The sequence below is a fragment of the Trichechus manatus genome, unplaced genomic scaffold (genome assembly GCF_000243295.1).
Source record: "Trichechus manatus latirostris isolate Lorelei unplaced genomic scaffold, TriManLat1.0 scaffold00038, whole genome shotgun sequence".
Taxonomy (NCBI): Eukaryota; Metazoa; Chordata; class Mammalia; order Sirenia; family Trichechidae; genus Trichechus; species Trichechus manatus.
Window position 1 is genome coordinate 7,298,380 of NW_004443974.1, and position 23,765 is coordinate 7,322,144.

At 37.9% G+C, this 23,765-nt stretch overlaps 2 protein-coding genes across 15 annotated transcripts in view; both read right to left on the bottom strand.

Annotated features, from left to right (window-relative positions):
* The window catches only part of RC3H2 (ring finger and CCCH-type domains 2), a 44,309-nt gene extending 39,745 nt beyond the window's left edge, over positions 1-4,564 (bottom strand). For all 9 annotated transcript variants that reach the window (XR_002823989.1, XR_002823990.1, XR_002823988.1 and 6 more), the window contains exons 1-2: positions 4,334-4,564; positions 1,289-1,406 (exon numbers count right to left, since the gene is read on the bottom strand). Coding sequence is in view for 5 of the 9 variants with exons in the window: in XM_023730691.1 (XP_023586459.1) it covers positions 1,289-1,406; positions 4,334-4,564 (349 nt within the window). In the remaining 4 variants the exon portion in view is untranslated. The remainder of the gene's footprint in view (positions 1-1,288; positions 1,407-4,333) is intronic.
* On the bottom strand, positions 4,503-23,720 carry ZBTB6 (zinc finger and BTB domain containing 6). Of its 6 annotated transcripts, none has more exons than XM_023730697.1 (3): positions 21,977-22,023; positions 19,713-21,017; positions 4,503-4,631 (listed from the first exon to the last, which is right to left on the bottom strand). In XM_023730697.1, the coding sequence occupies exons 1-2, from the start codon at positions 22,016-22,018 to the stop codon at positions 19,734-19,736; spliced, it is 1,326 nt and encodes a 441-aa protein (XP_023586465.1). In that variant the 5' UTR covers positions 22,019-22,023; the 3' UTR covers positions 4,503-4,631; positions 19,713-19,733. The 6 variants fall into 6 exon arrangements, with proteins under 6 accessions (XP_023586465.1, XP_004375699.2, XP_023586468.1 ...); XM_004375642.2 differs by lacking the exon at positions 4,503-4,631 and adding an exon at positions 16,485-16,958; XM_023730700.1 differs by lacking the exons at positions 4,503-4,631; positions 21,977-22,023 and adding an exon at positions 23,664-23,720 and having other exon boundaries at positions 16,485-21,017.
* Between the last annotated feature and the right edge of the window lie 45 nt (positions 23,721-23,765).

Here is a 23,765-nt window from a genome sequence, read left to right on the forward strand (position 1 = left end):
TTCCTCTGCCTGAAATACTCTTTTCCAAGGAAATTACAAGGCTAACTACCTCATCTCTTTCAAATCATTGCTCAAAAATCACCATCTTAATGATGTCTCTACCCTATCTAAAATTACAACACCCCCCGGACACCCGTTCAACTCAGTAATGAAGTCACTCCTGAGGTTTATCCTTCAGCCAAAGATTAGACAGACCCATAAAACAAAACGTGACTAATGGGGCACAACAGCCCAGGGACAAGGACTAGAAGGCAGGAGGGGACAGGAAAACTGGTAATAGGGAACCCAAGGTTGAGAAGGGAGAGTGTTGACATGTCGTGAGGTTGTATAACCAATGTCATAAAACAATATGTGTACCATTTAATGAGAAACTATGTTCCGTAAACCTTTATCTGAAGTACAATAAAAAAAATAAAATTACAACGCACCATTCTCCTCTCCTTCTGACGTTTCTGATTCTTCTAACCGCATTGTGTTTTTCACACAGAAATTATTATTTATAATATACTTTCCTTTTGTATTATGCTTACTGTTTTATTGTTTCTCCCTTTACTAAAATATAAGTGCATTGAGCAGATACTTTTGTCTGTTTGGTTTACTGATGTATCCCAAGCACCAGAATAGTACCTGGCAATTAGTCCACGCTCTAAAGATACAAATGAATGATGTGGTGGTTAAGGGAAGTTTCGCAGAGAAAACATTATGTCAAAAATATCCAATGGTGCAAAGCACACAGCAGGTACAAATACCTGATTGCTTCACTCTTTCAACAAGTATTTACTATACCTACAATGTGCTAATCATTGGCTATGCAGTGATGAAGAAAGTAAAAGTTCTACTCCGTCACAGCACTGAAAATAATTTACTATATTTATATGCCCATCTCCCTCAGTATATTTTGGGCTCCATGAAGGCAGTGACTCTAACCACTAAGTGCTCAATAAGGTTTTAATGGATGACTAAATTAATAAAAGTATAAAAGAAGTTGTCTTAATAGAACTTACCAAAACTAATATTCTGCTACAGCACTATTAGCTTAATCAACAGATAAAAACATTGTATAACTCTCAACCTGTAGTATCTGATGCATTCTTAAATTAATAACATTGATTATTTTCAGAAAATAGTACAATCTAATGTTCTCACTCAAAAGTTTTTCCAAGATCTCTCTCAAGCAAACTCATTTTCCAAAACCTGTATCATTTAATAGGGCATCAACATCAAATCTTCCTAAGTATGTAAATTATCAAGTCCTACTCATCACTAAAAACACTTTTTATGAACTTACCTTTTCCTCCACTTAGTGGTTTTAAGTAGAGTGCCAAATCTTCAACACATTTCTTTGCAATTTCATAGTGTTTATTCTCACCTAGATTACTCAACTTTATTGACTGATGATCTGGTACCTATAAAAAATAAAAATTGCAGAAATACATTCATCCAGCCTACGCCAACTATTGCTTATAAACTTGATGGTAATCTTAATGAGTATAAAATTATAATATGGAGATAATGGATCAAAGCCATTTAAGTACAATTAAAACCAAATACCTAGCCTATTTTCCAAGAACATTACACTTAATAGCAAAGACTGGGTGAATTAATAAAGGAGGAAAAATGTAAGTAGTTAAATAGTATTGCATAAATGCTAATTTCTTGGGTTGATAACCATGCTGTGACTATGAAAGATATTAACATCAGGGGAAGCTGAGGAAAAGTTACACAGGTTCTCTGTGTACTATTTTTGCAACTTTTTTTAAGCCTAAAAATATTTCAAAATAAAAAGTAGGGGGAAAAGAGGCAGGGTTTTTTCCCAATAGCATTTAACACCGTCTTACTACCTATTATTTACTTATTATATTTATCGTTTATAGTTTATAGTCTGTCCTCCAATGTTCTGAATCAAAGGTCAAAACTTGAGTTATAAATTGCAGCTCGGCCATTTCTATGAGTGATCTTGAGTAACTTATTTAACTGCTCAAAAATGAAGATGAAAATTCTTATTTCATAGAGCTAATATAAAAACTCAATTTAATTCAATGGATATTCACAGAATGCTTACCATGTACCAGGTACAATTTTAGGTGTTATGGGTATATCGGTAAACAAAAGAGACAAAATTTCTTACCCTTGTGGAACTTACATTCTAGTGGAGACACGGAGAGGCAGCCAATAAATAACAAACATAATAAGCAAGTATTTCATAGAATATGTTCAAAGGTGATCAGTAAAAATTATACAATAAGGATAAGGGGAATTGGGAATGCTGAAAACGGGTTGCAATTTTAACTGGGGTGGTCAGGATAGGCCTCCTTGAAAACTGTGACATTTGAATAAAGACTTGAAAGCTGAGGGGGAATGAGCATTCCTGGCAGAGGTAACAGTCACTACAAAAGCCCTAAGGAGGGAACATGCCAGCCTAATTGAAAACCGGTTAGAAGGCCACTGTGGCTTAAGCAGAATAAGAAGGGCAGTTGTAAAGAGATGGAGAAAAAGAGGTAATAAAAGCCACATGGTATAGACCTATAGACAATTTTAAAGACCAATTGTGATAACATTTATAAAGGGCATGACACAATATCTGACCTATAAAACCAAACCAAACCCAGTGCCACTGAGTCAATTCTGACACACAGTGACCCTAGAGGAAAGAGTAGAAATGTCCCATGGGTTTTTATGGAAGCAGATTGCCACATCTTTCTCCAGTGGAGCAGATGGTAGGTTCAAACCACTGACCTTTTGGTTAGCGGCTGTGAGCTGAATCAGTGTGTTACCTTACCTGTAAACTGAAAAAACCCCAAACCCCTTGCCACCATCAATTCTGACTCATAGCAACCCTTTAGGACGGAGCAGAATTGCCCCATAGGGTTTCCAAGGAGCAGCTAGCTGGTGGATTTCAAACTGCCAACCTTCTGGTTAGCAGCCAAGCTCTTAACCACTGCAACACCGGGGCTCCACCTGACCTATAGGACATGGTAAATGGTAGCTAATATTACAAAAAGTCTATAGTATTTTATTAGATCTAAAATGCCACAATTTGCAAGAGATATCATTATTTTATGCACCTCTAAGAAAATCCTGTTAATAACACGACACACTATTATAGATGTACGCTGATTTGAGTGTCTAATTTGATTATAAACCTTGAAAAGAAATTTTGTTTTAAAAGAAAAACTTTAAATGCCAAGATACTATGGGAATGAAGTATTTTAGCCCACTGAATTTTCTACTAAGTGATTAATCAGAAAAATCCTTACTTTCTTACTTTAATATGTAGTACATGATGAACAGAATTTCATCTTCTTCCTCACCTGTAAAATGGGGATAACTACCTAAAGAGCTATGGTAAGAATTAGTAATAATAGATGCACAAAGTAGGTCTGAATTAAACGCAGGTTATAAATCTAAGGTCCTCCTCTGATTCAGTAAAATAATTATAAACATGTAATATTCATTTTACAGCACCTGAGCATAAGAAACTGTGCAGCATTTTTAACTGATACTCTAGCAAATGGTTTTCTATACACAGATCCTAAATAGATCTTATTTTCTCATTTACAAGATTACTATAAAAGTCAAGTTAAAAACAAAACACCTTCAACTGAGGGTTTCAGTTGGTTGAAATTGGCCAAAATTTTGATTACATTTCTTTTCATATCACCTAATGAATATTTATGTATGCTTATATAAAAATGTTCCTTATCTTATTGTTGATGTGTTGTGAGATTGTTAACCATCGTCATAAGGCAACATCTGTAGTAACTGTTAAATGGGAGACTATTTTGTCCTGTAAGCCTTCATCTTAAGTGAGAATAACAGCACAATTAGAAGAGCGTAGTCAATGTCACTTAAATGTGTATGTAAAAAAAATTTTTGAAATGGCATATCTTTGGCTATGTGTATTTTCACCAAAAAAAAAAAAAAGTTGAGAATTTAGAGGGTTAAAATGTTGTGGGGTTGTTAACCAATGTCATAAAACAGCATGTGTGTTACTGTTACATGAGAAACTATCTGTTCTGTAAGCCTTCACCTGAAGTACAATAAAATATTAAAAAAAAAAAATGTTCCTTATCTACAAAAATCACTTATAAACATAAACTGATCAGAAGGTTGAACACACACAAAAAAACACAGAACTATAAGGGGAATTTACGGTTTTGTGTAATGATTAATAACATTATCTAAAAAAAATCTTCTGCAGAATACATTCATGAAAATAAAATACACTGATATTTTTATTTTACAAATATCACTAAACATCGTTTGCATCCCTTAATGAACAAAGTTCAGTAATTATTACACATACCAGATTAGTAAAATCTTGAAAACTTACCTGGGCTCCAACTAACTGGAGAAGTGCAAAATTGACAGGAAGCACATCAATGTCTGTGTTGATGGCAGTCTGGTCAAAAGGACAAGCTTTTCGGTGAAGTTTATTCAAGCAGGTCTTGCAAACAGTGTGTGAACAACCTAAACTGATGGGTTTGTGCACATTCTCATCAAATTCATTATAGCAGATTGGACAGGACAGAAATTCTGTCCATTGAGCTGCCTGTACAGGCATTGTGGAAGCTGGATGCTCCAGTTAGCAGTCTAGCAGATCATTATTTTGCTGTGTAGTGTTTGGTAAGCTGGAAATGGACAAAAGTAAGAATTAATCATATATTCATCAATAACATTTCATTGTTAACTGTTTTAGAACCTAAAGCAGGTCTGAATAATTTAAATTCTTTGAATGTATTTTTAATCTATTAGCTGAATTAAATTTCTGAACCTTTGTCCAGAAACAATACCTATTACGTGTTTCTTTCAACTAAACCCTATATTTACATTGATTGCTCACATAACAGTCATCAAAGCTTTCATCAAAAAGTATTTGTCCTAATAATCATATCAAATAAATAGATTAACTTCTCACATTCCGGTTGTAGGAACACAAACTACTTTGTACAGCTGACTTTTTTTTTCAAGTGTTCCCCTGAGATAACTACTACCCCAAAGCACATTAAAATATAGCCTAAGAGTTAGTGAAACGCCCTGGTGGCATAGCGGTTAAGAGCTCGGCTGCTAACCAAAAGGTCGGCAGTTCAAATCCACCAGCTGCTCCTTGGAAACCTATGGGGCAGTCCTACTCTGTCCTATAGGGTCACTATGAGTCGGAACCAACTCAAAAGCACCTAACAACAACACGAGTTAGTGAACTTTGGGAACTATTAGAGATGAACAATACCATAGTGAGGCAAGTGTGAAGAAACAGCCTTGCCACCTGAAAAACCAAGTCAGTTAAGGGTATGTTCAACTAGACAGCTTCATTAAGGAGGAAATCACTAGTCAGAACCTGACAAGATGCTAACTAATTGAGATACTGAAAATCAATGTATAAGAGAAGAGTATCACAGAGTTTTTGTTCTCAAATGCTAAAAAGTGAAAAAAATCAATTCAGGAAAGAATGATGCTGACCACAAAATACAGTGCCAAAGCAAAACAAAGAAAGATTTTAATTACTCACATCCATATTGTATTAAAAATTTATTTGAAAATTTTTATTTATTTTGTCGTTGCTGAGAATATACATAGAAAAACATACAATTCAACAGTTTCTACATGTACGATTCAGTGACATTGATTACATTCTTCAAGTTGTGCAACCATTCTCACCCTCCTTTTCTGAACTGTTCCTCCCTCATTAAGATAAACTCACTGCCCCCTAAGGTTCCTATCTAATCTTTCGAGTTGCTATTGTCATGTATTAAAAATCGTGAATGTGGTTCACTATAATTCTCTTAACAAAACTTTATTAGTTAGCAATTGATATGTATTACTAAGAACTGTGAGGCCCAATGAGGAAGCTATAGAAAAATAAAACATTCTTATCATTCTAAGGAGATAAAAAAGCAAAATATAAATTTCTATATATGTATGATTATACTTTGAGAAAAATTACATATGCACATGATTAAAAACTGGAAAAACACATGGGAAAATGCCTGAGTGAGTTTCTTCTTTTCCTATTTCTAAGACTGAAATATTTGTATCACATTTTTTGGTAAAATAAAAGACTTAGTATCAAGACTGCTGTTGTTAGCTGCCATCAAGTTAGCTCCTGACTCACAGGGACCCCATGCGCAACAGGATCGAACCACTGTGATCCACAAAGTTTTTACTGGTTGTTTTTTCAAAGTAGATTGCCAGGCTTTTCTTCCTAGTCTGTCCTGGTCTGAACGCTCCACTGAAACTTGTTTGGCATCATGACAACACGCAAGCCTTTGCTGATAGACCAGTGGTGGCTGTGCTTGAGATACATTATCAAGATTATGTTGCCTTCTAATTTAAAATTCTTATTTAACTAGAATACATTTCATAAATCTCCATCTCTTCCAATTCAAAACTTGCAAAAAGTCAGACAAAAAGTTCTCTGGTGAACATAAAAACTAGGTATTTAGAGGAATTAAACAGCCGGTACTTTGTTCATAGAACTATTTACAAACCAAATTATATTAGTTGCACAGAAATTTGATATTTAAAAATGTAGTCAGATTCAGAAGAAAAAAGTATATAATTGAAAGCATTTCCAATTAACTCAGCATCAAAACCAAGAATTCTGTTAGCCTTTATTATGCTTTTATGTTCACAAAAACTAAGATATTAAAAAGTATCTTGATAAAAATGAAATGCTAAGTAAAAAGCATCCTATACCAATTTTTCTCAAACAGCTCTAATGCAAAATACCTAATATCATTATTTTTAAACTAGCCAAATCTTGCAAGTTATAATTTATTCCATTTTACACCTTCCACATTCACACTGCCACATCTGTCAATATCATCAATCTAAAAACCAGTCAGTTTGCTTCCAACTTTAGAGATGAGCATTAAGCAGGTAAACACATCACTCCCTGCAACTACTTAACATTTTTAGTGTTCACTTAAAAAAAAATTTTTTTTTTTAACTATGCTTTAGGTGAAAGTTTATAGAGCAAAGTAGTTTCACATTCAATAGTCTGTACATAAAGTATTCCACAACATTGGCTGCATTGCCCACATTGTGTCACCACTCTCCCCATCTCTGCCCTGGGTTTCTCATTTCCTTTTGTCCAGATTTCTCTACCCCTTTAATGTTCACTTTTCTAGGTTGTAGAATACTACAAGGAAAAGGCTTTTCAGGAACAATGAATTTTATCTTAAATCTACTACTGACACCCCTAATTTAGTTAGTAACTCAAACAAATAAAATACTTCTCAAAACAAGACATTGCATGTATTTTTTCACGATGGCACCTATTTGGAAATGCTAATTTAGTGGGCTAGGGTATATCACAGGCCACTGTGTAAGAAGAGACTAGCAGCAAACATGCTTTCCTTATTTAGTTTTCCAAGATCATCTCAAAATGCTTTACATTAAAGTAAACTGGAGGGGGCGGGGGGAGGGGGTTGAACCCACGGAAGTTCTAAATCTATCATATTTTCACTTACTATACAGTGCTGAAGTGTTTCAAACTATTCCAGAATATACTTCATAGTTTTGTGTTATCCCATGTTTTTAGGTATAAAAACATCAGAAGTTTTAATACAATTAATGCCTAGAAGTTTAATTTCTATCAGAAATTGAACACCTATCAAATATAAAAAAGAAACTGTCAAATTTTCTTTCCTTATACGATGAGATATAAGGACTTTTGAATATTTTTAAATGCTTTTCTTTGCTACCTTTAATAATAAACTCTAGATTCCTCAATTACATAGACAAATGAAAATAAGACTTTATCTAAAACATGAAAGAAGGTTATAGTTCTGTTAACTAGTTTAACTAGTGATGACAAAATTAGACACTCATTTATTTAAAAATGCACTCTGTAAATTTTTACTAGAAAATATTTTTGTAACTCTCAAAAAGGATAAAAATCCTGTTGTCCTTCTAATTTATTTAAAAAAAAAGCATCTAAACGAACCAAGGACAGCTAAGATATATCCATTTGTAAATCCAGAATCTAGATTTATAATAATACATTATATAGCAACTTATTTGAGTCTACGAAGTCTAAATTACTAACAAAAAAGTTTATAGTTAATAATGAAGCATTCAGCTTAGAATAAGGATAAGAATAAGAAACACTAAATTAGAGATAAGACCTTAAACTTTTACTTAAGAAATTTTTCAGGCTCTAAGTTCCCTTGCTATGAATGCTAAATCATAAAATAGGAAGAATAACACACTTACATATGATGCAAATTATAAACTGCTTTATTAACAGCAAATTGCATAAACACAAGCAATTTCATTTTCTGTTATTTGTGCACTATACTATGCAGCCAGTTCAGGGCTATGGCACCTGATTTTAAAATGCCAGAATAAAGTTTCTGCCTTTTTCACTGTTGTATACGAAGAAAAATACAGTATTTTACAATTCTCTTTATAAAGATGTGAACACTGTATTAAGCTTAGGACTCAGATACATTAATTAAAACAATTTTCATTCCAGTTCACCCATGTAAGGAATTTAAGGGACTGAAATGGACAGTAACAGTAATTCTCAATTTAGAAACCTTAAAAATAATTATTTTTCAACTTAAAATTATATTTAAAGCATAGCTGGTGGAATTTAGAAGCCCCGGTGGCACAGTGGTTAAGTGCTTGGCTGCTAACTGAAAGGTCAGTGGTTTGAACCTACCAGCCACTCAAGGGAAGAAAGACGTGGCAGTACGCTCCCATAAAGATTATAGCCTTGGAAACCCTATGGGGCAGTTCTTCTCTGCCCTATGGGGTCACTATGAGTCAGAATTGACTCATGGGCAACAGGTTCTTGTATTAGGTAGAATTTAAGCTTTAAGCCAAAAAATAAATAAAAAGAAACTGTAAGCTCTAAAATTCAAGTGTCCAAACTGTATCATAAGCATTAAAGAAAAAGAATTGAATCACCAATTGTAAAGGCTCCTACTACATGTGACTTCACTGTAATCAGGGAACATATATGACACAAGTTTTAATTATTAAATCCACTATGGTGTGGAATTTAGTTTTTTTTTTTAATTGTTATAGTTTAAATGAAGTTTACATTTCAAGTTAGTCTCCCATACAAAAATTTATACATACATTGTTATGTGACCCTAATTGCTCTCCCCATACTGTGAAAGCACGCTCCTCCTTTCCATCCAATTCCCCATGTCTATTCAACCAGCTCCTAACCCTGTCTTCCCATCTCACCTCCAGACAGAAGCTGCCCGTTTAGTCTCTTGTATCTACTTGAGCTAAGATGCACACTCCTCATGAGTATCACTTTATGTCCCACGGTCCAGTCCAATCCGTGTCTGAAGTTGGCCTCAGAAACTGATTTAGTTCTAGACTGATAAGAGAATCCAGGGGCCATGCTTTCCGGGGTTCCTCCAGTCTCATTCAGACCATTAAGTCTGGTCTTCTTACTAGAATTTGAGTTCTGCACCCCACCTTTCTCTTGCTACATCAGGGACTCTCTGTTGTGTTCCCTGTCAGGGCAGTCATTGGTGGTAGCCGGGCACCATCTAGTTCTACAGGTCTCAGGTCTCTGCTTTATGTGGCCCTTTCTGTCTCTTGGGTTAATACTTTCCTTGTGCCTTTGGTGTTCTTCATTATCCTTTACTCCAGGTGGTTGGGACCAACTGATGCATCTTAGATGGCCGCTTGCAAACTTTTAAGACCCAAGACGCCACTCACCAAAGTAGGATGCAGAACACTTTCTTAATAAGCTCTGTTACACCAATTGACCTAGATGTTCCCCGAAAGCATGGTCCCCAGATCCCTACCCTTGCTACTCCGTCCCTCAAAGTGTTTGACTGTATTCAGGAAACTTCTTAGCTTTGGTTTAGTCCAGTTGTGCTGATTTCCCCTGTAGTGTGTGTTGTCCCTCCCTTCACCTAAGATAATACTTGTCTGCTATCTAGTTAGTGAATAACCCTCACCCTCCCTCCCCACCGTCGTAACCATCAAAGAATGTTTTCTTCTGTGTTTAAACCTTTCCTTGAATTCTTATAATAGTGGTCTCATACAATATTTGTACTTCTGTGACAGACTAAATTCAATCAACATAACGCCCTCCAAATTCCTCCATGTTATATTTCTCGCCTTCATCTCTGTTCTTTATTGTTGCGTAGAATTCCATTGTGTGGTTATACCGTAATTTGTTTATCCATTCGTCTGCTGATGGGCACCTAGGTTGTTTCCATCTTTTGCTATTGTGAACAGTGCTGCAATGAACATGAGTGTGCATATATCTACTCGTGTGATGGCTCTTCTTTCTCTAGGATATATTCCAAGGAGCAAGATAGCTGGATCGTATGGTACTTCTATTTCTAGCTTTTTAAGGAGGCGCCAAATCGATTTCCAAAGTGGTTGTACCATTTTACACTCCTACCAACAGTGTATAAGTGTTCCAGTCTCTCCACAACCTCTCCAGCATTTATTATTCTGTGTTTTTTGGATTAATGCTAGCCTTGTTGGGGTGAGATGATATCTCATTGTAGTTTTGATCTGCATTTCTCTAATGGCTAATGATCATGAGCATTTCTTCATGTGTCTGTTAGCCGTCTGAATATCTTCTTTGGTGAAGTGCCTGTTCATATCCTTTGCCCACTGTTTAACTGGATTATTTGTCTTTTTGTTGTTGAGGTTTTGCAGTATCTTGTAGATTTTAGAGATTAAACGCTGATCGGATTTGTTGTAGCCAAAAGTTTTTTCCCAGTCTGTAGGTTGTCTTTTTACTCTTTCGGTGAAGTCTTCTGATGAGTATAAATGTTTGATTTTTAGGACCTTCCATTTATCTAGTCTCTCTTCTGGAGCTTCTGCACTGTTACTTATGGTTCGTACTGTGTTCATGCCATGTATTAGGGCTCCTCACGTTGTCCGTATTTTTTCTTCCATCATCTTTATCGTTTTTGATTTCATATTTAAGTCTCTGATCCATTCTAAGTTAGTTTCTGTGCATGGTGTGAGGTATGGGTCTTGTTTCAGTTTTTTGCAGACTGATATTCAGTTATGCCAGCACCATTTGTTAAAGAGACTTTTTTCCCCCCAATTAACGGACTTTGGGCCTTTGTCAAATATCAGCTGCTCATAGGTAGATGAATTTATGTTGAGTCTTCTGTCCGTGAGCAAGGTATGTTTTTCCACTTAAGCACATCTCTTTTGGTTTCTTGCAGTAACGTCTCGTAGTTTTCATTGTATACGTCTTTTACATCTCTGGTTAGATTTCTTCCTAAGTATTTTATCTTCTTGGGGGCTACTGTAAATGGTATTGATTTGGTGATTTCCTCTTCGAAGTTCTCTTCATTGGTGTAGAAAAATCCAACTTATTTTTGTATGTTTATCCTGTATCCTGAAACTTTGCTGAAATCTTCTATTAGTTCCGTAGTTTTCTTACGGATTCTTTGGGGTTTTCTGTGTATAAGATCATATCATCTGCAAATAGAGATACTTTGACTTCTGCCCTACCAATCTGGATGCTCTATTTCTTTTTCTAGCCTAACTGCTCTGGCTAGGATCTCCAGCACAATGTTGAAAACAGGGGTGATAAAGGGCACTCTTGTCTGGTTCCTGTTCTCAAGGGCAATGCTTCCCAAATCTCTCCATTTAGGATGATGTCGGCTGTTGGCTTTGTATAAATGCCCTTAATTATATTGAGGAAGTTCCCTTCTATTCCTATTTTGTTGAGAGTTTTTATCACGAATGGGTGTTGGACTTTGTCAAATGCCTTTTCTGCATCGATTGATAACATCATGTGGTCTTGTCTTTTATTTATGTGATGGATTATACTGTGAATTTAATTTTTAAATAAGTATGAGATTTAACTTTCAATACCTTCTAATATGGCATAATGGGATTTCTATTTTAACTAATATAAACAACGCAATTTTGCTTCTTTAGTGATGACTAAGCTTGAAAAGTACTTACAAGTATTTTGAAGACAGCATCTAATTACTCATTTCTCCCTATCAAATAATGGCTTCTGGATACCTTTATCCTTTGTATTACTAAAATGTCCTTAGCCTTTTGATTATTCTGATTTTAAGAGGACACTCTATCATGAGGTTTTTGGTTTTCATGGGTCTACTTTTATTCAAATAATTTAGTTCTAGGGAGGGTAGTGATGCTCTAGAATAGCACTATCCAACAGAAATATAATGTAAGCCACATATGTAATTCTAAATTTTCTAGGAGTTACATTAAAAAAGGAAAAAGGAAACTTTAAGTGAAATTAATTTTATTTCATTTAACCCAGTTTGTCCAAAATATCATTTCAACATGTAATCAGTATAAAAAAATTATTGATATTTTAAATCTTTTGATACTAAGTGTTTGAAATCTGATAGGTATTTTACACTTACAGAACATCTCAATTCATATTAGCCACATTTCAAGTGCTCAGCTGCCACATGTAGCTAGTGGCTAGTATTGGATAGTACAGCTCTACAGCACTTAAAAGTATTAAGTAATACTCAAAAGCAACTTTCATTAAGAAGTTTAGGTGAAAGTCACAATTAAAAAGACTTTCATAGAACTAGAAAACCCTAATAACCATAAAGATGCAACTTACAACATTCATGAGACTGGATGCAAAGCATCAACTTATTTTTAATTTCAGCTAGCTTTATTTTACCACATGCTTCCTTTTTCCATCGCCAGAAAGTGAAACTTCAACCCAGTCTAACCAAAATGATAAGCAAGTACTTATGATGACATTGTTAGTCACTATGGGTCACAATCAACTCGACAGCAATGGGTTTGGTTTTTGGTTTTAGATATAAGTCTATTTAGCATCTTAGGTATTGCATACAATGTAGAAGTTCTGTTTTTGAATGTAAAGACCTGAGTTAAAAAAAAAAAACTGCTTTGCCAAAAAAGGAACTTTTGATTTTTTTCAAACTGGAAGACACAGCAAATTACAAAAGCATAAAGCAAATTAATGAAAACATATGAACATGTCAGGTTAACACAACAGTAATAACAGATCAAGAGTAACTTAAAGATCCACTAATGAACACAACTACAATTAAAACCTCAAAAAATAGAAAGCTGTTTGAATTATAACATCTACTTTTTCTAAACATGACTGGAATATGTCTAACATTTTGTTCTAGCAATTTTCCAAACTTTAAAATTTGGAAAACATGAATCCCTAAAGCAACAAAATTGGCAATACAGAAAAATGGTTCTTAACAAGGTATAATGAACTCTATTTCACCCTCTTCAAGAGTTGAGTGTAGAAGTAAACAACATAAGGAAGGGACCTGAGTTGTGAACAGTGGTGTTGTAGCTTTTAAGACAGATTAAAGAAGGCAATAATGGGAGAATCCATGAGCTTTTCTTAAAGGTTCAAAAAGCCTCAACTAAATTTGTATATTTAATCATACTGGGGCTGCACAGGCTAAAACATTTTCTCTGCTTCTGGGTGAAATCATATCAATTTGGTGTTAATATTAGCTTTCTCAGGTTTTGGAACTTCCAAGTTTGACTAACACAAAAATGGAAAAAAAAGATTACTTAAAATAAGCAATCTGGGATAAAAAGTCGATGTATTCACAGTGGGATAAGGGACAGCAGGAATTAAAAGAAGGGACCTAGATACACAGTAGGAATTCAAAGAAGGGAACCTAGGTGGTTAAAAGAAAAATAAAACAGGCTGGAAATCACGGAATTAGATCTACTTATGTCAGTGATTACTTGAGACTATTCTGGTGTCATGGCTCTATCTGCGGGTATCTTAAACTCATCTTCTGTAAACCGAAGGATGAAAATAATAGCCACCCTCATCTTCTCCCTTCCTAAAAGCTAAGCACGGAGAAAAGTGGAGCCGCTTCTCGAGAAACAAAGATGCTTTCTACCAATCTTCTAAGATGGTGGAAGTCTCCTCAAGAAGCTTCCGCAAGGAGGAAAAATAAAAGAGGGAAAGAAGAAAGCCATAGCATTATTCACTGACTGTTTCATGCCACTACTCCTAGTCACATCCCCTGTGCAACCACTCTGGTCCGGTTATCTCTCTCCTGGAAGGTTAAGCCCTCCCTGGGCATTGTTTGCCTGGGGTCTCTATTTACCACTCAGATCGCCTCCACCATCCCTGCAGTGGGGTCTCGGGAGGCTCCAGGGCAGAAAAATGAAAAGCGAGGAGAGTACTGGGTTTTGAAAACCTTCTCCAAACGCCCCTCTTATTCACTGCTGTAGAAAAGGGAGGGAGAAAGCTGGCCTTTGCTTGGGTGGGTTCCTTAGGGGTCAGAAGCGTCCCCTTGGCCAGTGTCGAAGGGAGGTGGCCATTTGCGCTGTCTGCTCCGCCATCGAAAAAGCCCTGACAGGGCGAGGGGCCTCCTCAGGCCCCGGACTCCCGGCCGGGTCCGGGTGTCAGGTGCGGCCCTCAGTTCCCGACCATCGTGGCACCGGCAGTGACAGTACACAAGGCCCCGGCCTGAAGCCACTCTCCCTCCCGACTGCCAGGGACCTGGGATACAGACTGGGGCCCGAGCCGCATCGTGCCCGCCCCCGCCCTACCTGAGGGGGCCCGGGCGGGGTCGCTAAGGGCCGCTCCCGGGAGCCCCGCGACGGCGCGGCTCGGCGACGGAAGCGCCTCGTCTCGCCGGGGCAGAGCTCAGCGGCGGCTCCAAGACCTCAAACTCCATCGGGAGCTACAGGGACAGCCCCGTTGGCGGCGGCGGAGGCCGCGACGGGGCCTCCTCCTCCTCCCTCCGCCTCCTCCTCCTTCTCACCACCGAGGCGGACCTGGAGGGATCCCGACTTAGCTCTCGCGAGAAGATACTCCCCACCTCACGCGAGATCACGCAAGCCCGGGAGTTGCGGAGGTGGAAGAGCCCCCCGTTGGTCACGAAAATTGCGCTTCAGTTTCCCTCTGGTGGAGCTTAGCCACCCCGATCACGTGTCGAGGGAGACCCGGAGCACTGTGGGACGCGCTGTTAGAAGGACTCGGTAAGCCGAAGTGGTTGATGGGAAACTCCCTGCACATTCATGGGTCCTGGAATCGGCCTGATTGACACTGGTTCTAGGAGCAAGTGTCTTGACTTCTCTCGTGAAAAACGTGGTATCCATTGATTAGAATCTGGTACATCTGTGTTCCATTCTACTTCAAAAAAAAAAAAAAAAATCTATTGCCACCAACTTCATTCCAACTCATAGCGAACCTATAGAACAGAGTAGAACTGTCCCATAGGGTTTCCAAAGCTGTAACATCTTTATGGAAGCCGACTGTCACATCTTTCTCTTCCAGAGCTGCTGGTGGGTTTCAACCGACCTTATGGTTAGCAGCCAAGTGCTTTAGCCACTGCCCCACCAGGGCTCCTCATTCTACTTTACCCTTCCCCACTTAAATGCTGATCAGATCTCTCGGTCTCTCCAAGTAAGTGCTAGGAAATCTCCCAATTAAAATAAAAATGAAAGCATTTATTTGGCAGGCACTTCCACATACCTTATCTCTTATTAAAGAGAAAACTGAGCTCAAAAGCTAACAGGGATCAAAAACCAAGCACAAATTCTGGCATTAATATCTCAATATTTGTTGAATTTTTTTCACGGCATACATTAAGAAAAAAACTGGGACTAGGGATAAGGAAATTAACATAAGGAAGTCACATATGACTACTAAGTGCCAGGTCGTGTTAGGTAAGAAATATTTCATTTTTACTATTTTGTTTCATTTACTCCACAAAATAATCCTAAAAGGTAGATACTGTGTATTCTTTGCTACTGAGAAACTGAAGAACACAGGTTAAGAAAATGGCTATGAATTGTAATTAAACTTAAGGCACTTCCCAATGTGAAACCAGATGTCCAACAAAAGCATCGGTAGAAGTAAACCTACCACAAAGTAGAAGACAAATGGAAAAGTAGCTTATAAACTGTGAGCTTTAAAACAAAAAATATATATATATGGTCATTGCTGTTTGTGACAGGAAAATTCAGTATATTATTTTCTTAAAAGATTCATTAGCCCTGTCAGAGATTTTTCTTCCCATGCATTATCCTTTTCATTCTCTGCTCTTTATGAAATTCATCATGCCAGAAAAGTTCCCAACAATGGTTCATTTACTGTTTTCCATTCTACTGGACAGTGCTGGGTGCTGTGTATACATAATTGGTAATAGGATTTTTCAAAGGTGGCTTGACCGCCATATCAAAAATTACAATCCTATTCCCCCTTCCCTGGCATTTTCTACCCATTTTAGTTTTCTACAAACTCATTTTCAAAATCTGACATACACTGATTTTACTTGTTAGTTTGTCTCTCATCACTAGAAGTTCCATGAGAGCACGGATTTTTGTCTGTAAACCTAATTTTTAGTACAAGTACCTATTGTAGAGACTCAGTAAATATTTGTTGATGATTACCAAAACCAAACCTGTTGCCGTCAAGTCAATTCCAACACATACCAACCCTGCAGGACGGAGTAGAACCACCCCATAGGGTTTCCAAGGCTGTAAATCTTTACTGAAGCAGAATGCCACATCTTTCTCCCTTGGAGCGGCTGGTGGGTTTGAACTGCCAACCTTTCAGTTAGCAGCTGAGCACTTTAACCACTGCCCCACTAGGCTCCTGATTAAATGAATAGCCAGGAGAAATTGTTTCCTTCTTTAAAATTCAGACAGTAGACAAAACACAAAGCCCTCTATTCCCACCTCCAGTTTATTATTTCTTATGTAAAGACATGATAATTACATCCAAAGAAAGAAGGTTTTTCTTACAACAATGTAACAACTACCTCTTCATGATCTTTTATACATAAATGCAGTAAAGGAAGGGCTTGAACTCAAACATATCTTGCAGTTTCTTTAATATCAGAAACGTAGACAAAAGAGAATATTTTAAATGAATAAATTCTATAGTTTGCCATACCTGCATTTTAAAAAAAGATTCCATTTTCCTGAAATTGTTTAGACACATCATGCCAACAGACACTCTTCTAGGAATGTTTTGAGATCACTCTGTGCTACTGAACAGAAATAAATAATAATAAATAACATCCATCACTTTCACAACACAACCCTCCCCCACACACAAGTCTCAAAGTGCATTACAAAAAAATTTCACAACAATCTTACAAGGCACACATAAAATTTAAACATAGTTTCAATGGTGAATTGTTTTAAACATCCAAGATAGCAGATACAAGTTTCTTAAAAAACCATTTATTACTCTTATTTTGCCCTCTCCCTCCCACCTACACCCCTCCCTCCAAAAATTTCATCCTAGGAAGCAAAAATAAGAAAAACAATCACAAGTAAACTACTTCTGAAAGGGACAGATTTCCATGCCTACAAATGGCCAATCATAAGTAAAATAGGAAAGAAAATTAAGTACCGAGCTATCATGTTCTCCAGTGGAAGAAAAACATCATATACTTTAGAATAATTCTGTCTCCAATAGAGTACTCAAATACCAATTTTCATAAAGACCCAAAACTCTCTTCTCTTGCTTTTCTCCCTTCTCTGTTCTCAGGAACTTGGCAAGAATTAAATATAAAATCATAGATTTTTAGACCTGGAAAAAACTGTAGAAATTATCAAGACCTAAACTATTACTTTACATATGAAGTTAAGAGAAACTCAAGGAGAGTGACCTGATGTCACTAACTAGCGACCTGCGTCATAAAGTTAGTTTTCTCATCTGTAAAATATGAAAGTTGGATTCTCTAAAGTCTACTCCAGAGTTAAAATTCTATGCAGGGTATATTTTTAACAAAGGTATCACAAGAAGGATATTTAACATTCATAAAAATCAACATGATTTTTCACCAGTAAAATTCTTATAAATGGTACAAAGTATATTACATATGAAAATATGACAGGGCTTCAATAGAAATTAAATATAGCAGAAATTCTACATAAAATTGAGGTAAGCAGAGAAGGAATAGAACATCTTCCAAGTAAGATGTATCCATGTCAGGCTTTTTTACTGAAAGTAATTCCTGTGTTTAGAGAATATGATTTTCCCTGCAGTATATTTTAATCTTCGTTCTAACAACAAAAAGAGTTTTGTATTATATGTAGATAGGGATATTAGACAGCAACAGCTCATAACACAATCTGAAATTTTACTCTCACTGAGGTAACCATACAATCATGGTTTTGCTTTTGGCACATTTCTGGAAATAGAGAATAAAACTCTAGGGACGGTTGAGATTTTTTGTCAACACGTGACAGATGACAATCACATCAATGTAAATGAAAAAAACTGTAACTAAAATTTAAGAGGCCACTAATAAGCTACTCATGTTTAAACTGTTCATCCAGTGATAGCTAGAAAATTAACATATAATGCGGATTCAAAAGTAATAATAAAAAAAGGAAGGAACCATTGGTACACACAATATGAATGGTAAAAAAAAAGTCTCAAAAGGTTAAACCAAAAAAAAAAACAACCCATTGCCATTGAGTCTATACTCATAGCGACCCTATAAGACAAAGTAGAACTGCCCTATAGGGTTTCCAAGGCTGTAAATCTTTACAGAAGCCAACTGCCACATCCTTCTCCCACGGAGCAGGTGGTGGTTGGAACCGCCGACCTTTCAGTTAGCAGCTATAATTCCATTTATATAACATCTGGAAAACGCAAAATTATCACAACGGAGAACTCATCACTGGTTGCCGGAGGTTAGGGTTAGAAGGAAGGGTTGACTACAAAGGGGCAGCATGAGGGAATATTTCTGGGTGTTGGAACTGTTCTGTTAAAAGTCACAGAACTATACACCAAAAAGAGGTAAATTTTACTACATGTTAATTAAAATAAAAAGGAAACAATAAAACACATCACTGATAAATTTAGAATTTCTAAGAAAAGTAATTTTTCAGAGCTTCATGTCAACAGTATAATTTTACTGGCCACAAAATTATTCAATGCAACTGTATTAAATAAAATCAAGAAACTTGGGCCCAATTCACCACTTCTAAAATATGTATACTTGTAACTCAAGGAAATAAAATTATTTTAAGGAATATTAGTCCATGTATAAGGAAATTCTGCTACTCCCAAGTGAATCTGAATTGTGTTCCTTTACAGTTTAAACAACAGGGTCCTTTCTGTTTAGTTTAGAATCCAAGAGCAATTAGTTAAAAGTAAAAAAAAAAAAACAAAAAACACTACTTTTATCAGCTTTTAAAAGTGACTAGTAACCGATAATAGTTGTGATTTTAAATTGATTATCTTCCTGTTATCCTGATTCCTTAAAGATTTTGAATTTTACATTTAGTTAAATCAATCATCTAGAGACTCCAAATCAGAATCTGGAAATACTGTTGGACCCCCTTCTGTCACTAGAATCAAGAATATTTAAGAGAGGAACACTATTTCTGTAGTTATACCACTGGGATTTATAAATAACACATGAGGCCAAAGAGAACCTCATCAGCGTCTTCATGCCTCCCACAATCTTAGAACTGTTAGAAGTTCCGAAAGAATAACATGTATACCAAACCAAAAACCAAACCCATTGTCAAGTCAGTTCTGACTCACAGCAACCCTATAGGACAGAACAGAACTGCCCCATAGGGTTTCCAAGAAGCACCTGGTGGATTCAAACTGCCAACCTTTTGGTTAGCAGCCACAGCTCTTAACCACTATGACGCAAGTGTTTCCCAGTATGTATAGGCAGACGAAAATAAGACCTAAAGACAAGGGGGGAAATGCAATATTACAAATGCTGCATTTCTACAGAAAGACTTGGTCAAAGGAATATTAAAAGGCTTACGTAGCAAGTGTGTGATTCTAATTACAGTAGATTTTGCCTTTTGAGATCAGGCCTAGGTAGTTTTTCACCACTGCTTCTGCCATGGACAGAGGTTAAGTGCTTTTTGAGGGCAGATTTGTGCTTGAAATCCATGTCACAGCAGTGGCATTTGTATGGACGATCCCCACTGTGTATGTTCAGGTGGTCCTGAAGGGTGCTTTTGGCAGTAAATGTTTTCAAGCACACAGTACACTGAAAAGGCCGTATGCCCATATGCCCTCGAATGTGGCGGTTGAGATTTTTCTTCTGTGTAAATGTTTTTCCGCATTGTAAGCACAAGAAAAGTTTATGCATCTTAAGGTGGCGCAGATAGTTTTCAATATGAAGAAAGCCTCGAGGGCATCTGGGGCACTGGTGTCTCAGTGAATAACTCTCCTCAAGATTCTGAATCTCATTCACTGTACCATGACTTCCTTCAGTATTCTCACAAAATATGCCCTGGCCTTGATTCCCAGGAATTTCTGTCACTCTATTCTCAACTGTAGAATTGATCAGTGAATGCTGCGTTTCAGAGAAATACATGCTTGCTTTTGAAGAGGTACAAGGCTGTGAAAACTGCCCATTTTCTACACCAGCTGTACTGATTGATTCCACATGAAGGATACAAATTTCATTGTCTTTAAAGCCTATATCTACTGTAGACATCTCTGGTGACTTCATTTCTCTTCTTTCCGATGTCAAGCTCTCTACTGTAGACTGTAAAGCATTGCTTTCTTCTTCTTTAATGTGGAAATCCATGCTTACAGGACTATCTTCTGAAATTTCAATTATCTCACAATCTTTATCTGAATTTTCTTCTTCATTCTTAACATCTAGATTAGAGGACTGGCACAGGTCAGTATGCTGGTTGTTGTTTTTCATAGAAAGATCAATTTCCAGATACTTTGACAGAGCTTCTGTGCATTTTTCTACAATGTGAACCATCTGAAGATAACTAGCAGCAGTCAAATACTTCAAAAGTTCTTTCCTTTTAACTTCAAGTGCTCCAGTATAGCAAGAGAGCAACAATTTTCTGCCAACTTCTGCACTCTGCAAGATGGTGATTCTGATATGTTTTGATTGGGTAAGTAAAAACTGATCTCTCATGAAAGTGGAGCAAGCAGCCAAAATCACCTTGTGCCCCTGAAATTCAGTGTCATTAATATAAATTGATACATCACAAAACAAATTCTGCTGTCTCAAAAGATTCATTTTCTGCAAGACCACATCTCCTTGCTGTTCAAACTGGAAGTGTAGAACATCAGACTCAGCAGCCATGGTCACAATCTAAGCAAAATAAAACACATACTTTGATGTAAGGATGGGGAATGCTTTCCTCTACTGTGATGGTAAAAAAAAAACCAACCCCAAAAGTCCAAAAACCAAATTCTAATCTGGATGCTGAGAGTGAACCCCTATGCCACTGTCTTAAAACTCAGAAAATTATAATGCATTTCTCTGTGATCTCATAGCACATTTTTCATACATTTGCTACAGCATTTATCGCACTGAATTATATCACAATGAATAATTATATCACATAGAAAATTAAGTTTCTATTGTTTGTCTCTTGATAAATTTTATGTGCCTTATATGGACATTTTCTAAATTTTGAATACCCAATAACAAGCAGTACCCACCACCACAAAGTAGATTTAACATAGTATCCCAAATCAAATCAGACACCTTAATGTAATCTCCATAATGTAATTTCCAAAGTTCCCACTCCCCACTATTGTAGGTCCTCATTCTTTTCACCTAAAGCATTGCAATGCCTTCCATCAGGTCTCCCTGACAGCACACACTCCTATATTTCAAACTGCTCTCCTGATTGTAACCAGAATTCACTTCCGTTAAAACTTTTTTAATTTCGCCCTTCTGCTTTAACTTTTCCATGGCTCTCCTCTATCCCCAGGTCAGACTAACCAATCTCCTTAGTCCAGTATACAAGATCCTTCACGATCTGGCCCTAAGCCGTCTTTATAGTTTTATCTCCCACTATTCTCTATTTCATACTTGAAGTTCCTTCAGTATTGAATTTTTCAACATTGCCCACACAGGAAAGATCCGAATACACCTTTGCACATAATGTTTGACTCGCGCTTCTAATTCCTTTTTCCAGTTAGTGATTTGGCTCCTTTAAGGCCCAAATAAAATACTACTCCTGTGACTCCTCCTCCCATATTCCCCACAGAGTCTGTTGATCCCAGAGCAACATGAGACGGTGCCAGATTGGCACGTCCTACATCTAGCACAGGATTGGCAGAGCAGGCGGAGCTCAGGATCATCTGTTGAACTGAAACCGGATACCAAGGTGGCCTCAAAGATCTGTCCAGTTCGGCACACAGGTCTCCCCGAGCCAAGCCTGCCAGGGCGGAGGCCCTATCGGCCAAGTGGTCGAAGCAACAGATTAGCCACCCGGGACCGCGCCCTGCTGCCCTCCTCCTCTTCCTCACGCCTCCCCACTTGGCCAGTCTTCTTCGCGCTTACTCACGGACTCAGAAAACTAGTGAAGTCTTCCGCGGCTGCGGCGGCCCAAACCGGAAGCTGGACTGGGAGGAAACACATCCGGTATCAACCTGTTTTATTCTTCACCGGTCCAATCTGGGCGCACCGGAAGGACATCTTTAGACGTTCTCCCTTACTCACTCTACCTCGCCCCGCCGTCCTTATAATGACAGACAGCTCCCCGAATTCCAGCGAGCCCTATCCCTGCCCCAGTTTCGCGACGCAAGTCATTTTCCTTCGTTAAGTTCTCCCGGACGTCCTAGTTGGAAATGAGATGTGAATTGGGTACAGCGCATCGATCTAGAGTATACAGCGCCGGGTCGCCTGGGAGGCCCTTACGGATTATAACAAGCCGGGGCTTCCCGTTATTGTGGCCATCTACAATTTAAAAGGTGGTGGAGGGAAGGAGAGAGACTACCATAGAAATCTGTATTGGAGTTTGCTTGTTTAGTTCCCCTTCAGGATCTGGCCCTACCCTCTGGATCTAGCTTCACCACTCCTACTCTGTCGCTGCCCGATCTCCCCCACCCAGCCCCCCATCCCGGGCAAACCCAGCCTCTCCGAACCTTTGGACCTGCTGTTTCCTCTGACATACCCTGTTCTCCCACTTATACTTCAAAAACGTGTTCATAAATCATACCATCCCTGGAGGCTTCCTGAACTGCCCCTGAATTAGTTGGCTCCCATTTGGGAGCCTGTAATCCCTTTGCCTGCCTTCGTTATTGCATTTGTCAAAGCTATATAGAAATTATTTTGTCCCATCTAATTGGAGATATTCAGGTCTAGTACTTTTGTTGTTGTTAGATGCCCTAAAGTTGGCCCCCGACTCATGGTGGCCCCAAGCACAACAATGAAATGCTGCCAGTTCTGTGCTACCCCCACAATCGGTTGAGGATAGGACAGTTGTGACCTGCAGCGTTTTCACTGATTTTTCGAAGTAGATTGCCAGACCTTTCTTTCCAGTCCTGGTTAGTCTGGAAACTGCTGACACCTGTTCAGCAATGTAAAAACATACAAGCTCCAGTGACAGAGTGGTGGCTGCACATGAGGTGCACTGACCTGGTTTCTTACCTAGGTATCCCGCATAACCCAAAAAACTCGTTGCCATGGAGTCGATTCCGACTCATAGTGAGCCTACAGGATGGAGTAGAACTGCCCCATAGAGTTTCCAAGGAGCACCTGGTGGATTCCAACTGCCGACCTTTTGGTTAGCAGCCATAGCTCTTAACCACTATGCCACCAGGGTTTCCAGTCTCCTGCACAGGTGAGACTTCTACCACTGAACCACCACTGCCCCCTAGCACTTAGTAGACAATATTTACCGAATGAAGGAATATCTGAACCAATTCTTAAAGGCAGTTGCTAAACTCTAGCAATCAAAACGCTCTCAGGGAGTAACTGATCCTAAAACAACAACAAACAAACCTGTTGCCGTCCAGTCCATTCCAACTCGTAGTGACCCTATAGGACAGAGTAGAACTGCTCCGCAGGGTTTCCAAGCAGCGGCTCGTGGATTCGAACTGCCGA